Genomic DNA, 12,055 nt, shown 5'->3' on the forward strand with positions numbered 1-12,055 from the left:
CAACTCACAGGTGTCAAAAACCTGACAGACATCAGTGACACCTATCCCATAGCATTTATGCTAAAGTCATCCAACTGTAGACTGCATTTTATGCCTGCTTCCCTGCACATATTCCCACCCCCGTACTGGTATGCTTTGGCAGAGGATGCTAACAAAAAAGTCCATTAACTTACTCTCTGGCGTGTTTTCCATTCTGAGCTTGGGTGAGGTTCTTTTTCTTAGCTGAAACCTTCCCTGGATGGGAGTGGTTAAAAGCAGAAGTTTCCTACCAATGCCAGAATCACAGGACATTCTCAATCATACTCAAGTCACTTTTATTATACATAATTATACAATCCCACTTCATTAATTTCTTTTGGACCAGCTGGATATTGGGTTCATAATTTAAATCTTTTAAACATTTTATAAATGCTAGTCAGTTCATTTTGGACAGTATCTGTTACCTGCTGTGCTGAGCCAGAGCATGTTGGACACTTGACCTGCTCTGGAAAAATAAGATGTTTTTCTTACCAACCCTCTCCTTTAGCCAGGCCAGTGACTCTTCTTTCCAGATTGTATTGTGAGGTTTTGCCTAAAGGCAGGGTGAGTAAGTCCAGAAACAGCCTGAAGAAGCCAGATTAGATTCAAGTTGCCCATGGACCTGATGCATTCTAAGGCTAGCCTGGTCTACGTCTCTAACCATTATAAGCAGCCCCTTCCATATCCTAGAACCAGGATCACTTTCTCTAGGCCATCTCAATCTGGACAGCCCAGCTCATTGCTCCACAGATATATTCCCTTCCAGGACGAACTCAAACAGTAGGGAATAGATACTGATTCTTTCAATTTCATGTCCTGCACATTTTGCCAAAAGCTTCTGCCACGTTTTGAGGCTGCTTTACAATCATGAATTAAGTTAACTTAGTTCTTAGTAAAACACCCTTTCAATACCTTTCCTGGTCTTCCCACCGTCCCATCTCACTGTCTCCAGAAGCCTAATCTATTCCTTTCTTTCCCTTCCTCTGTCAGTAATTCAGGAATTGGATGAGTCTCTGTGGTTTCTTTTGCCCTGAAGAGCAGAAGGCTTCGGTCCCAGCTGGTGTTGCCAAAGCAGCAAACTAATTCCATGCCATGGTCCTGGGTTAAGATCTGCACAATCTGACTGGCCATATCACCTCGGATGGTAAGGGAATGGAAGTGGTCAAAATCATGAAGACCCAGCTTCCGGAGACGCCGTGCAGCTGCCCGGTAACACTTCCAGGGCTGTGGCTCCACAAGGAGGTAGCGGCAAAGGGAGGAAAGGTGGGCCAGGAACTCCCACAAGCCATGGTCCCCGTGGTTCAGATGAATCCACATGGTTACTGACATGCAGAAGCCAATGTCAAAAACTGAACGTCCAAATTGGCTTAAGAAAGAGCTCAAGAGAACTTTCCGGGTTCTTTGATTCATAAAGTCCAGGGTGATAAAGGTCAGGGCATCAGGAAAAGGGCATTCTTTTTCAGCTCGCTCCACCAGGACTGGATCTATGTCGCAGCAGAGTAGATGGAGTTCTCTTGAGGCATCTGAGCAGGTCTCCCCATCACGTAGGGAAAGGAAGTGTTTGTATAGAGCCACACTCAGATCCTAGAGAAATCCAGAAGAGCTTTGTCATTGCAGCTCTCAACCAGTGAATGGAAGAAAAACCTCTATCTCTCATCATCCCATCAGACTGTTACATACTCTTGGCTTTATAGGATGTGAAGCTCCTAGACTAAGGAGGTTGCCAAAAAAGTTTTCCACAGAGCAGATTCTCAGCACCCTCCAGGGGTCTCAGGCTATAATGTGTCCTCTCTATACTTTCCTGACATTGGTGGTACATTGGGTTGTATGGTTGAAAGTTACACAAATGAGTGTGGCAAAGGAGCCAAGAGCAGTCTTTTCCAGCTTAAGTAATATGCTGGTAAACTCACTTTTTTCTCCTTTCTTTTTTTAGGTATCTCAGACCCCAAGGAGGAGGAAAGAGTTCCAAGGTCATAACCAGTGTTCCTTATCAGGAAGGTGAAGAACACAGCAAGCACCATATTACGAAAATCTGCTTTTCAGACTTGTGGTTGAGTAAGTCTGGATTCCAAAGATTCCTTATTTAGCCTTCACTCTACAGCCTCAGTGTTATTACCTGGCTTATGCCTCACCACCCCGTTCTGGGATTTCCTCTGCTTCTGCATCCATTACTCCCAAAAGTCCCTACTGATATTCCTTCTAGCCAAGTCTAATGATTTGTGATTTTCACCAACTCAGCACCTTTCTGACTTGCAAACAAGTCACCATCTCCCTTCTCTAATGCTGAGTTCTATAACCATTATAACCAATTCAAATTTGTGTTGTTCTAATGCACTTCTTCAAGGCATTTTTATGTATCACCTCATTTTGCTCTGTGCAACAATCCTGTAAAGAAAATACTCATGCCCTTTGTGCAGGTGAAGAAAGTGTGGCGGGAAATCACCTAATGTCCAATAATAGTAGCATGGATAAATAATGTGGTATATTCATTAGGGTGCTCTAAATAGCAGTTACAAATGAAGGAATTCAGCTCAGTGTATCAATATAGATGGCTCTCACAAATACACAATGCTGAGTAAAAAAGCAAGACACAAAACAAAATACACGGCAACCTTCCATTTATATGAAGTTCAAAAATGGGCAAGATTAAACTATATTGCTGAGGGATACAAAAATAGTGAGCTATAAGGAAAAGCAAGTGGGGCACCTGGGTGGCTCCGTGGATTAAAGCCTCTGTCTTCGGCTCAGGTCATGATCCCGGGGTCCTGGGATGGAGCCCTGCATTGGGCTCTCTGCTCAGCGGGGGGCCTGCTTCCTCCTCTCTCTCTCTGCCTGCCTCTCTGCCTACTTGTGATTTCTGTCTGTCAAATGAATAAATAAAATCTTTAAAAAAAAAAAGAAAGAAAAGCAAGTAAATAATAATAAAAGTCAGGCTAGTTTTTACCTCTGGATGGAGAGGGGGTTTATGAACAGGGGTAGTGATATAAGGGATTCCTATGACAATGTTTTATTCTTGATCTGGACAACTGTCATAAAGGTGTCTACATTATAATAATTCATAAAGTATAAATTTATGTTTTATGCACTTTTCTGCATGTGTGGCATAGTTCACAAAAAATTCTACATTTTAAAAATTATGATTCAGAGGCTAATGACTTGTCCAATGTCACATAGTACATGGAATGATTTAGGCTACATTAGGTTCTTTCCTCTATACCAGGTTACTCACATTTTAATATGTGTATTAATAATTAATGATATGCATATCATCTACAGATCTTATTAAAATAAAGATGCTGATTTAGTAGACTGTGGAGGAGGGGAACTGAGGTTCTGTATTTCTAGTTTTGTTTTTTTTTTTAAGATTTTATTTATTTATTTGACAGACAGAGATCACAAGTAGGCAGAGAGGCAGGCAGAGAGAGAGGGGAAGCAGGCTCCACGCTGAGCAGAGAGCCCGATGTGGGACTCGATCCCAGGACCCCAAGATCATGACCTGAGCCAAAGGCAGAGGCTTAACCCACTGAGCCACTCAGGCGCCCCTGTATTCCTAGTTTTTTTTAGTCTTTTTTGTTTTTGTTTTTTAAGTAGGCTCTATACCTAGCATGCAGCCCAATGCGGGGCTTGAATTCACAACTCTGAGATCAAGACCTGAGCTGAGATCAAGAGTCAGACTCTTAACTGTCAGAGTCACCCAGGCACCCTCAGAGTCTGCATTTCTAAGTGTCAAGTCATACTGATGCTACAGATCAAGGACCACATCTTGAGTAGGAAGGTCCTATACTATGCTGCTTAATTTTCTCCCCATTTATATGCTTATATCTTTGCTGACTCCCTCTTCCTATCTGATCTTGGGTATGCCAATTTGACTAGTCATTTTGTCACATCAGTTCCTCCTCCACATCTCTTCACCCTCTCCATCCTCAATTCCCCAATCTCAGAACACCCTAGAAGCTTAAAAAAGAAAATACAGGGGTGCCTGGGTGGCTCAGTCAGTTAAGCATCTGCCTTTGGCTCAGATCATGATCCCAGGGTCCCGGGATGGAGCCTCACATCAGGCTCTCTGTCCATAGGGGAGCCTGCTTCTCCCTCTCCCTGTCGCTCCCCCAGCTTGTGCTCTCTCTCTCTGTCAAATAAATAAATAAATAAAATCTTAAAAAAAAAAAATACAGACTCAAGGGCTCAATCACCCCAGATCCTGAATCAGTCCAGAGTGGGACCTGGGAGTTTTAGAAATGTGAAAAAAGCACCCTATAAATTATGGTACATCCATACAATTTTGAAGCTGCTAAAAAAATGTAGTGACATAGGTGACCTCCAAATTATTAAGTGAAAAGCAAGGTGAAAAATAGTGTGTTACTATGTATAAAGCTAAAAGAGGTGGGATATTTATACATACATAAATGCTTGTGTACACATAGGATGCATACCCAAGAAATTATAAACAGCGGGTGCCACTGTGTAGGGGGAAAGAATTTAGGGTCAGGAATAAAGGCTTACTTTTTATTACATGCCTGTGATCTGCAATCATAGGGTTAGAATGTCTGTTCCTCTAGGATACGCTAGTAGTTACAGATAGGTGTCAGAGAGAGATTTCGATATTCTGGATGTGATTTCACTATAATCACTCTACGCCTAAAAATACTTTGTGGTAAGAAGACGTGGCAATGCCTTCCTCCGCCAGGAAGCTGTATTCTCCCTCTCATCCTCTCCACTGTATTCGGTCAACACACTGCTTTTTAAATAAATATCCACTTGGCTCCAGCGTCTATCCTACACTATATGGTACCCGAATCTAAATTCCAGACATGATTCTGTCACCCCGGCTCACCTCTCCCCGGAAACCAATCCCAACCCTGTGCTCCCAAAGGTGGGTCTCCGGAAGCCCCCTCTCTGAGGCCAGGTCGCCAGCCACGCTGGACAGAAGGCAAATGCCAGACGCCCAAATACGGTGGCCCTACCCACATGAGGTTTGGCTGTGAGGAGGCGAACGCAAGAGAGGGACGCAGGAATTTGGAACGGAGTTAAAAATTGTTCCTCCCCACGATTCCTAAGAGAGATGGTGGTGGGACCCTGGAGGTCCGGTAGCTGCAGCAAGGGGTTGGCCCAGGAGACGCCTTTAAACTCATTCTGGAAAAGTCGTGATGGGTGTAATGCCCCGCCCAAACCAAAGCCCCAGCGAAAGCGGAGGAAGCCAACCGCCCAGCTCCCAGACCTCCGACCCCGCCCCCGTCACTCACCCCAGAGTTACACCCCACGTCGAGCCCCAGGATCGGCCTCGTTTCGGAGCTCTGCGGAAAGAGCCGGCGAAGCAGCTCCGGGGGCAGGAGGCGGAGACGTTCTTCTGGAGGATGGAAGCGGGAATAATGAGGGAAGTTTCCAAACGGGGCTGCCCCGGGTTCCAGAATTCGCGGTTCCTCTTCCGTCGCGGCCTCTTCAACTCCCCCGGCGGCCTTTTTCGTGGACGCCGCCATTAGTCGGTCTGGCCTCCAGGTCCCGGCGGAACCGGAAGTCGGGAACCGGCTAGCGAGCGGCAGGGACGACAGCGCGCATGCGTTGAATGGCGGAGGCGGGTGGGTCAGAACCTGAGGTCAGCTGGGAGAGCGGTGCCAGCCCGGTTTGCGTTGAACTCTCACTGCAGCCTAGGGGGTGGTTAGTAATATTATCCCATTTTACAGGTGAGGAAGCTAAGGCAAAGAGATTAAGTGACTTCCCAAGCTGACATAGTTTCAACTTGAACTACCCAGAACAAGGAGTTTGTTGGGATGTTGGAAATCCATTTTGGCCCAGCTACCTTCCTTTACAAGTGCATTAAGTGAGACCCAGAGGGTAGATATTACTTACCCAGAGTCACGCAAGGAATCTGTGACACAGGAACTTGTATCCTGTTCATCTCATGGTTCCAGGAAAAGGTAGCCGGGAGCTTTGGGTCATTTGAAGTGTTAAAAGAGCAAGATGGCCCTGACTGCCAAGTAGGTCAGGTGGATAGGGGCAAGTGTAAGTTGTGAGCTCCTTGAGAGGCAAGGACCATGCCTTAAGAGGCAGCACTTGAGAGTGCTTATCGGGTGCCAGACACCTGTCTAGGACTTCTACATATATTCTTTCAATAATCACGTCAATCCTGTGAGGAAAAGACCATAGTTATTTTTTTAGATATGAGGACATTGGGGTATAACTAATTTGTAATCTGCTCAAGGTCATGCAGATAGAAATGATGGTACCAGGATTTGAACCTAGGCTGTCTGGTTCCAGAGGATGTGCTTGCAACCATTATGTTGTTCTCAGCCTTGAATCCCCTGTATGTACCATAATGCCTGGTCCAAAGATGCTCAATAAATATCTGCTGAATGAAAACTCAGTATCAGTAAGTGGTGGTGGGAAAACTGGATACTCATATGCAAAATAGTGGATGAAGAACTTAAATGTAAGACTGAAACTGTTTGATAGGTAGAAAAAAAAGGAAACACTGATCTTGGCAATGATTTCATGGCTGTGACACGAAAAGCAGAGACAACAATAGACAAGTGAGACTACATCAAACTAAAAAATGCACAGCAATGAAATCCATTGATAGAGTAAAAAGGCAACTTACAGAATGGGAGAAAATGTTTGCAAACCATAGATTTGATAAGGAATTAATTTCCAAAGTGTAGAACAAACTCCTATAACTCAACAGCAGAAGAACTAATAACATAACTTTAAAAATGGGCAAAGGATTTAATTTTTAAAATATTTTATTTATTTATTTGACAGAGAGAGAAACAGTGAGAAAGGGTACACAAGGGGTGGGAGGGAGTGGGAGAGGGAGAAACAGGCTTCCTGCTAAGCAGGGAGCCCCATGCAGGGCTCCATCCCAGGACTCTGAGACCATGACCTGAGCCAAAGGGAGTCGCTTAACAACTGAGCCACACCGGGGGCCCTTGGGCAAGGGACTTTTTTTTTTTTTTAAAGATTTTATTTATTTATTTGACAGAGATCACAAGTAGGCAGAGAGGCAGGCAGAGAAGGGAGTGGGGGCAGAGAGAAGCAGGCTCCCTGCTGAGCAGAGAGCCCGATGTGGGGCTCGATCCCAGGACTCTGGGATCATGACCTGAGCCAAATGCAGAGGCTTTAACCCACTGAGCCATCCAGGTGCCCCTGGGCAAGGGATTTAAATAGACATTTCCCCAAAGGAAAGCATATAAATGACCAACAGGTATATGAAAAGACACTCAATGTTATTAATCATCAAGGAAATGCAAAGCAAAACCACAGTCAGACATCTCCTCACACATGTTAGCATAGCTATTATAGAAGAACAAAAACAAGGCAAATGTTTTTGCAAACATGCGGAGAAAGTGGAACCCTTGTACATTGTTGGTGGGAATGTTAAATGGTACAGCCTATATGGAAATCCTTCTAAAAATTAAAAATAGAACTACCATATGACCCAGCAATCCCATATCTGGGTATTTATCCAAAAAAATTTATATCAAGTTCTCCAAGAGATAATAGCACTCCCATGTTCATTGTGATACTATTCACAAGAGTCAAGATGTGGAAACAATTTAAATGTCCACTGAAAAGATCAATAGATAAAAGAAATGTGCCATTATATATAATGGAATATTATTCATCCTGAGAAAGAAAGAAATCCTGCCATATGTGATAACATGGATGAAACTTGAGGACATTTTGCTAAGTGAAATAAGGCAGTCATGGATGGTCAAATACTGTATGATTGCCCTTATGTAAGTTATCTAAAATAGTCAAAATCATAGAAACAAGGACTATAATGGTAGCTGCTAGGGACTGGGGGAAGAGGGATAGGGAGTGTTGCTAATCAATGACTGCAAAGTTTCAGTTATCCAAGATGAATAAGACCTGGAGATCTATTGTACAATATTGTGCCTGTAGATAGCAATATCATGCTGTACACTTAAAAATCTGTTAAGAGGGTAGATCTCATTAAAGGTACTTTGCACATGAAGTAAAATTTAGGAAAACAAAAACAAACTCAATAAAAGCTGCAAGTACATGCCTAAAGCCAGGTTTGTTTTGGGAAAGTTAGAATGGAAGGAAGAAGGGAGCTGAACTGAAAGAAGTGGAAGGCCAAACCTAGACTGAGCCAAAGGCAGGAAAAAAAAAACAGAGCTGGTAAGGAGAGAAACTGAGGGTTTAGCCCAGGGAGCAGTTTCCAATTAGAAGTCAGGATGGTCTAGAATATGCAACAGGTTCAGCCAGGGGTCAGCAGAGTTGTGTTGACCTCTCCCCACCTGGCCTACCATCTTAAAGGGCCTCCTGCTACATGAAGCCAGTGGCTTGCTGAACTTCTAAAGGACTGAAGTGTGACCCCTACAAGATTGCGTATTAGAGGTTAAAATGGGCCCTGTCTCTTGCCCTCCCAGTTTGTACTTCATACTTCCATCTCTGCCTGATCTATTTGGGGTCATAAGTTAAAGACCAAAAGGCATAGTGGAATCGAGTAAACCACAGTACTCTGAACAGCTTCCAGAAAAGGGTGGGGGTGGGACAGCACCACTGGTATTTCTCTCCCCAGTGTTTTGACAGATTTTGGTGAGCCAAACTTACCTCTTTTTGTCACTAGATGGTGCTAGCACAAACCCTTGACCCCCTTAATTTTCAAGGAGACGGAATCACCTTGCTTTTTTAAACACCCTTTTGTTGTTTTTTTTAAACACAGTATATGTTACTGCCAGTGAAATGTTTGATTTCATTAAGGACATGGGCATGTTTCTGAGTGCTTAAAACACTGTTCACAGGGTGGGGGGGTAGGGAGTCACCAGGCCTAGATAGGGAATGGCAGGCTCCTTTTAATCCAGGGATCCTTGAGAAGCAAAGATAGAGGTGGGTCTGGTAATATTACTGGGGACCTAAAATACCTCAGAGATGAGCCCATAAAGAGGCATTTTAATTTGATCCACTCTGGCGACTTTTTGAACCTGGGTCCATTTTTTATTTTTGATTGGCCCAGATTGACCTGACAAGTCAGCTCCTGGGCTTGGGGCCTGAGTCATCAGGCCCAACACCTCAAGTAGCTGTAGCAGCACCTGAGAAAATGTTCTACACTGCAGTTGGCCAGGTTTTGTGGAGCCTGATGCTTATACAGTTGTGGGAGTGGGTGTGCTTGGTGGGTGGGGAATGGGCTGGGTGGGGGATGGGGATGAAGGAGCTTCCCCTTAGCTGATTCCAAAAATGCCTGTAACCATTCCAGTGCCATTTAGCACAGGGGTAAATGTGAAGGAAGGGACAGCAAAGTGGGAAATCGAAGTTTTAACCACCTGCAGTGGATGCTGAAGCTTCAGCTTCATTAGCTCCATGGAAAATTCATCTCTGTCCTGCACAGAACACAAGAATATGCATATACACAAGAATAGTTAAAATGCAGAGGTGTGTATATAGAGAATTGGAAATATCCAAGTCAGGAATGATTGACATGTATAATGGTTTCCATGGCTTCCTAAGGAACCTTGTGCAGCTGATGTCCTGGCCCATGGTCGGTCCACTTCTTTTTAATTAACATATAATGTATTATTTGCCCCAGGGGTACAGGTCTGTGAATCGCCAGGTTTACACATTTCACAGCACTCACCATAGCACATAACCTCCCCAATGTCCATAACCCAACCACCCTCTCCCTACTCCTCTCTCCCCAGCAACCCTCAGTTTGTTTTGTGAGATTAAGAGTCTCTATGGTTTGTCTCCCTCCCAATCCCATCTTGTTTCATTTTTTCCTTCCCTACCCCCCAAACCCCCCATGTTGCCTCTCAAATTCCTCATATCAGGGAGATCATATGATAATTGTCTTTCTCTGATTGACTTATTTTGCTCAGCATAATAACCTCTAGTTCCATCCATGTCATTGCAATTGGCAAGGTTTTATTTCTTTTGATGGCTGCATAGTATTCCATTGTATATATAGACCACATCTTCTTTATCCATTCATCTGATGATGGACATCTAGGTTCTTTCCATGGTTTGGCTATTGTGGACATTGCTGCTGTGAACATTTGGGTGCACATGCCCCTTCGGATCACTACATTTGTGTCTTTAGGGTAAATACCCAGTAGTGCGATTGCTGGGTCATAGGGCAGCTCCATTTTCAACTTTTTGAGGAACCTCCATACTGTTTTCCAGAGTGGTTGCACCAGCTTGCATTACCACCAACAGTGTAGGAGGGTTCCCCTTTCTCCACATCCTCGCCATGGAGTGGAGTGTTATTGTTGAAACCCAAGCAAGAGAGTCCCTATTTTGAACCCCTCATTTTCTGATGAGGAAACTGAGATCCAGGAGTTAAAGGCAGTTTCTCCAAAGATGGAGCCAAATTAGTCAGGGCAGGCTAAATGTTGTAGCAAATAACCCCCAAATCTCAATGTCTTACCGTAATAAAGGTTGATTTCTTCCTTTTTGTCACAGTCCGTTGTGGGTCAGTGGGGAAGAGGGGAGGGACTCTAAATATACTAAAAATATTACATCGTACAATTTAAATGGGTGAACTCTATGTTATGTAAATTATGTCTTAATAAATCTGTTTAAAAAAGAAAAAAAAATGAACAAACACCATACGACCCAAGCCATCACACTCCTGGGCATTTATACTAGAGAAATGAAAATTTATATCCACACAAAACCTTTACATGAATGTTCATAGAGTTTATTTGTAGTTTTTTTTTTTTAAAGATTTTATTTATTTATTTGAGAAAGAACAACAGAGAGAGAGAGAGAGAGAATGAGCAAGGGGAAGGGGCAGAGGGAGAGAGAGAAGCAGACTACCCGACGAGCAGGGAACCCCATGCAGGGGCTTGATCCTAGGACCCTGAGATCGTGACCTGAGCTGAAGGCAGATACCCAACGGACTACGCCACCAGGCGCCCCAAGGCTTTATTTGTAATAGCCAACAATTAGAAACAACCAAAATGTCCTTCAGTAGGTGAATGGTTAAGTGAACTGTGGCACAACCATAGCATGGACTCTTAACTCAGCAGTAAAAAGCACACACTACCGACATATGCAGCAGCTCAAATGGATGTCAAATGGGTGTCAAAGGCCTTAGGCTGTGTGAAAAAAGAAAAATCCCCCCCAAGTTAAGAGCTGTATAATTCCACTATATAACACTTGGAAAATGTAAAAAAAAATTATAGGAGATAGAAAACAGATTAGTTAGGGATGGTAAGGGTGGATGTGACCATAAAGGGATAGCTCAGGGAAGATGTTTGTGATGATGGAATGGTTCTGTGTCTTCACTGCAGTGGTAGTTACATAAATCTACATGTGTGATAACATGTCACAGTGTAAGGGCCTATTCAGCCAGAGCGGCCCCACCCCGGTTGAACTGCCATTTTGTTGTAAAACTTAAATTGACTCTGTCCCCCCCGCCCCCCCGGGGAACTTACCTAAAAACAAGTCCCGGAAACCAGTCCCAGGTAAAAAAGCCCAAATACAAGGGTGGGTCAGGCCAGGTGGAGGTATTCAATCAGTGGGGGTGCATACTGTCTCCTAGCTACCAAGGAGTATGGGCCCCGCCCTTTGGGCACCTTTTGGGTGCCAATTTTAACCAAGGTGATAGGCTGGTTCAAATGTCTACTAGGGTAAATTGTAACTCAATTGGTCACCTAGCATGACTGTGAAGCTTTCTCTGTGTGTTACAATTTCATTGGCCACCTGTGTGTGGCCAGGCCCAACCACATGGCCTTTGCTCTATAAAAGTTAGTCTGTGAAACAGAGAGGGGTCGTCCTCTCTGGAAGGGGTGGCCCCGACTAGTCTGTTTGACGGTCGGTTTGATTCTTGATGCTTGGCACGAAATAAAGCTTTGCTTGACCTTTGCTTTGCATCAGTCTTGCTCCTTTAATCACGGACCCATTATTGGGGGACCCATTATTGGGGGACCCAACAACAGAACTGTGTATACACATACCAATGTTAATGTTCCAGTTTGGGTAGTACGCTATCATCACAGAAGATGGAATCATTGAGGGAAACTGGTGAAGGCTGTATGGGACCTCGCTGCCCATATAATTATTTCAACATAAAACTTTT

At 44.0% G+C, this 12,055-nt stretch overlaps 1 protein-coding gene across 1 annotated transcript; it reads right to left on the minus strand.

The window, feature by feature from the left end:
• Positions 1–292: 292 nt before the first annotated feature.
• BCDIN3D (BCDIN3 domain containing RNA methyltransferase) lies at positions 293–5,503 on the minus strand. Its single transcript, XM_080812250.1, has 2 exons — positions 5,259–5,503; positions 293–1,602 (listed from the first exon to the last, which is right to left on the minus strand). The coding sequence occupies exons 1-2, from the start codon at positions 5,490–5,492 to the stop codon at positions 958–960; spliced, it is 879 nt and encodes a 292-aa protein (XP_080668376.1). The 5' UTR covers positions 5,493–5,503; the 3' UTR covers positions 293–957.
• Between the last annotated feature and the right edge of the window lie 6,552 nt (positions 5,504–12,055).

The sequence above is a fragment of the Martes martes genome (assembly GCF_963455335.1).
Source record: "Martes martes genome assembly, chromosome: 8".
NCBI lineage: Eukaryota > Metazoa > Chordata > Mammalia > Carnivora > Mustelidae > Martes > Martes martes.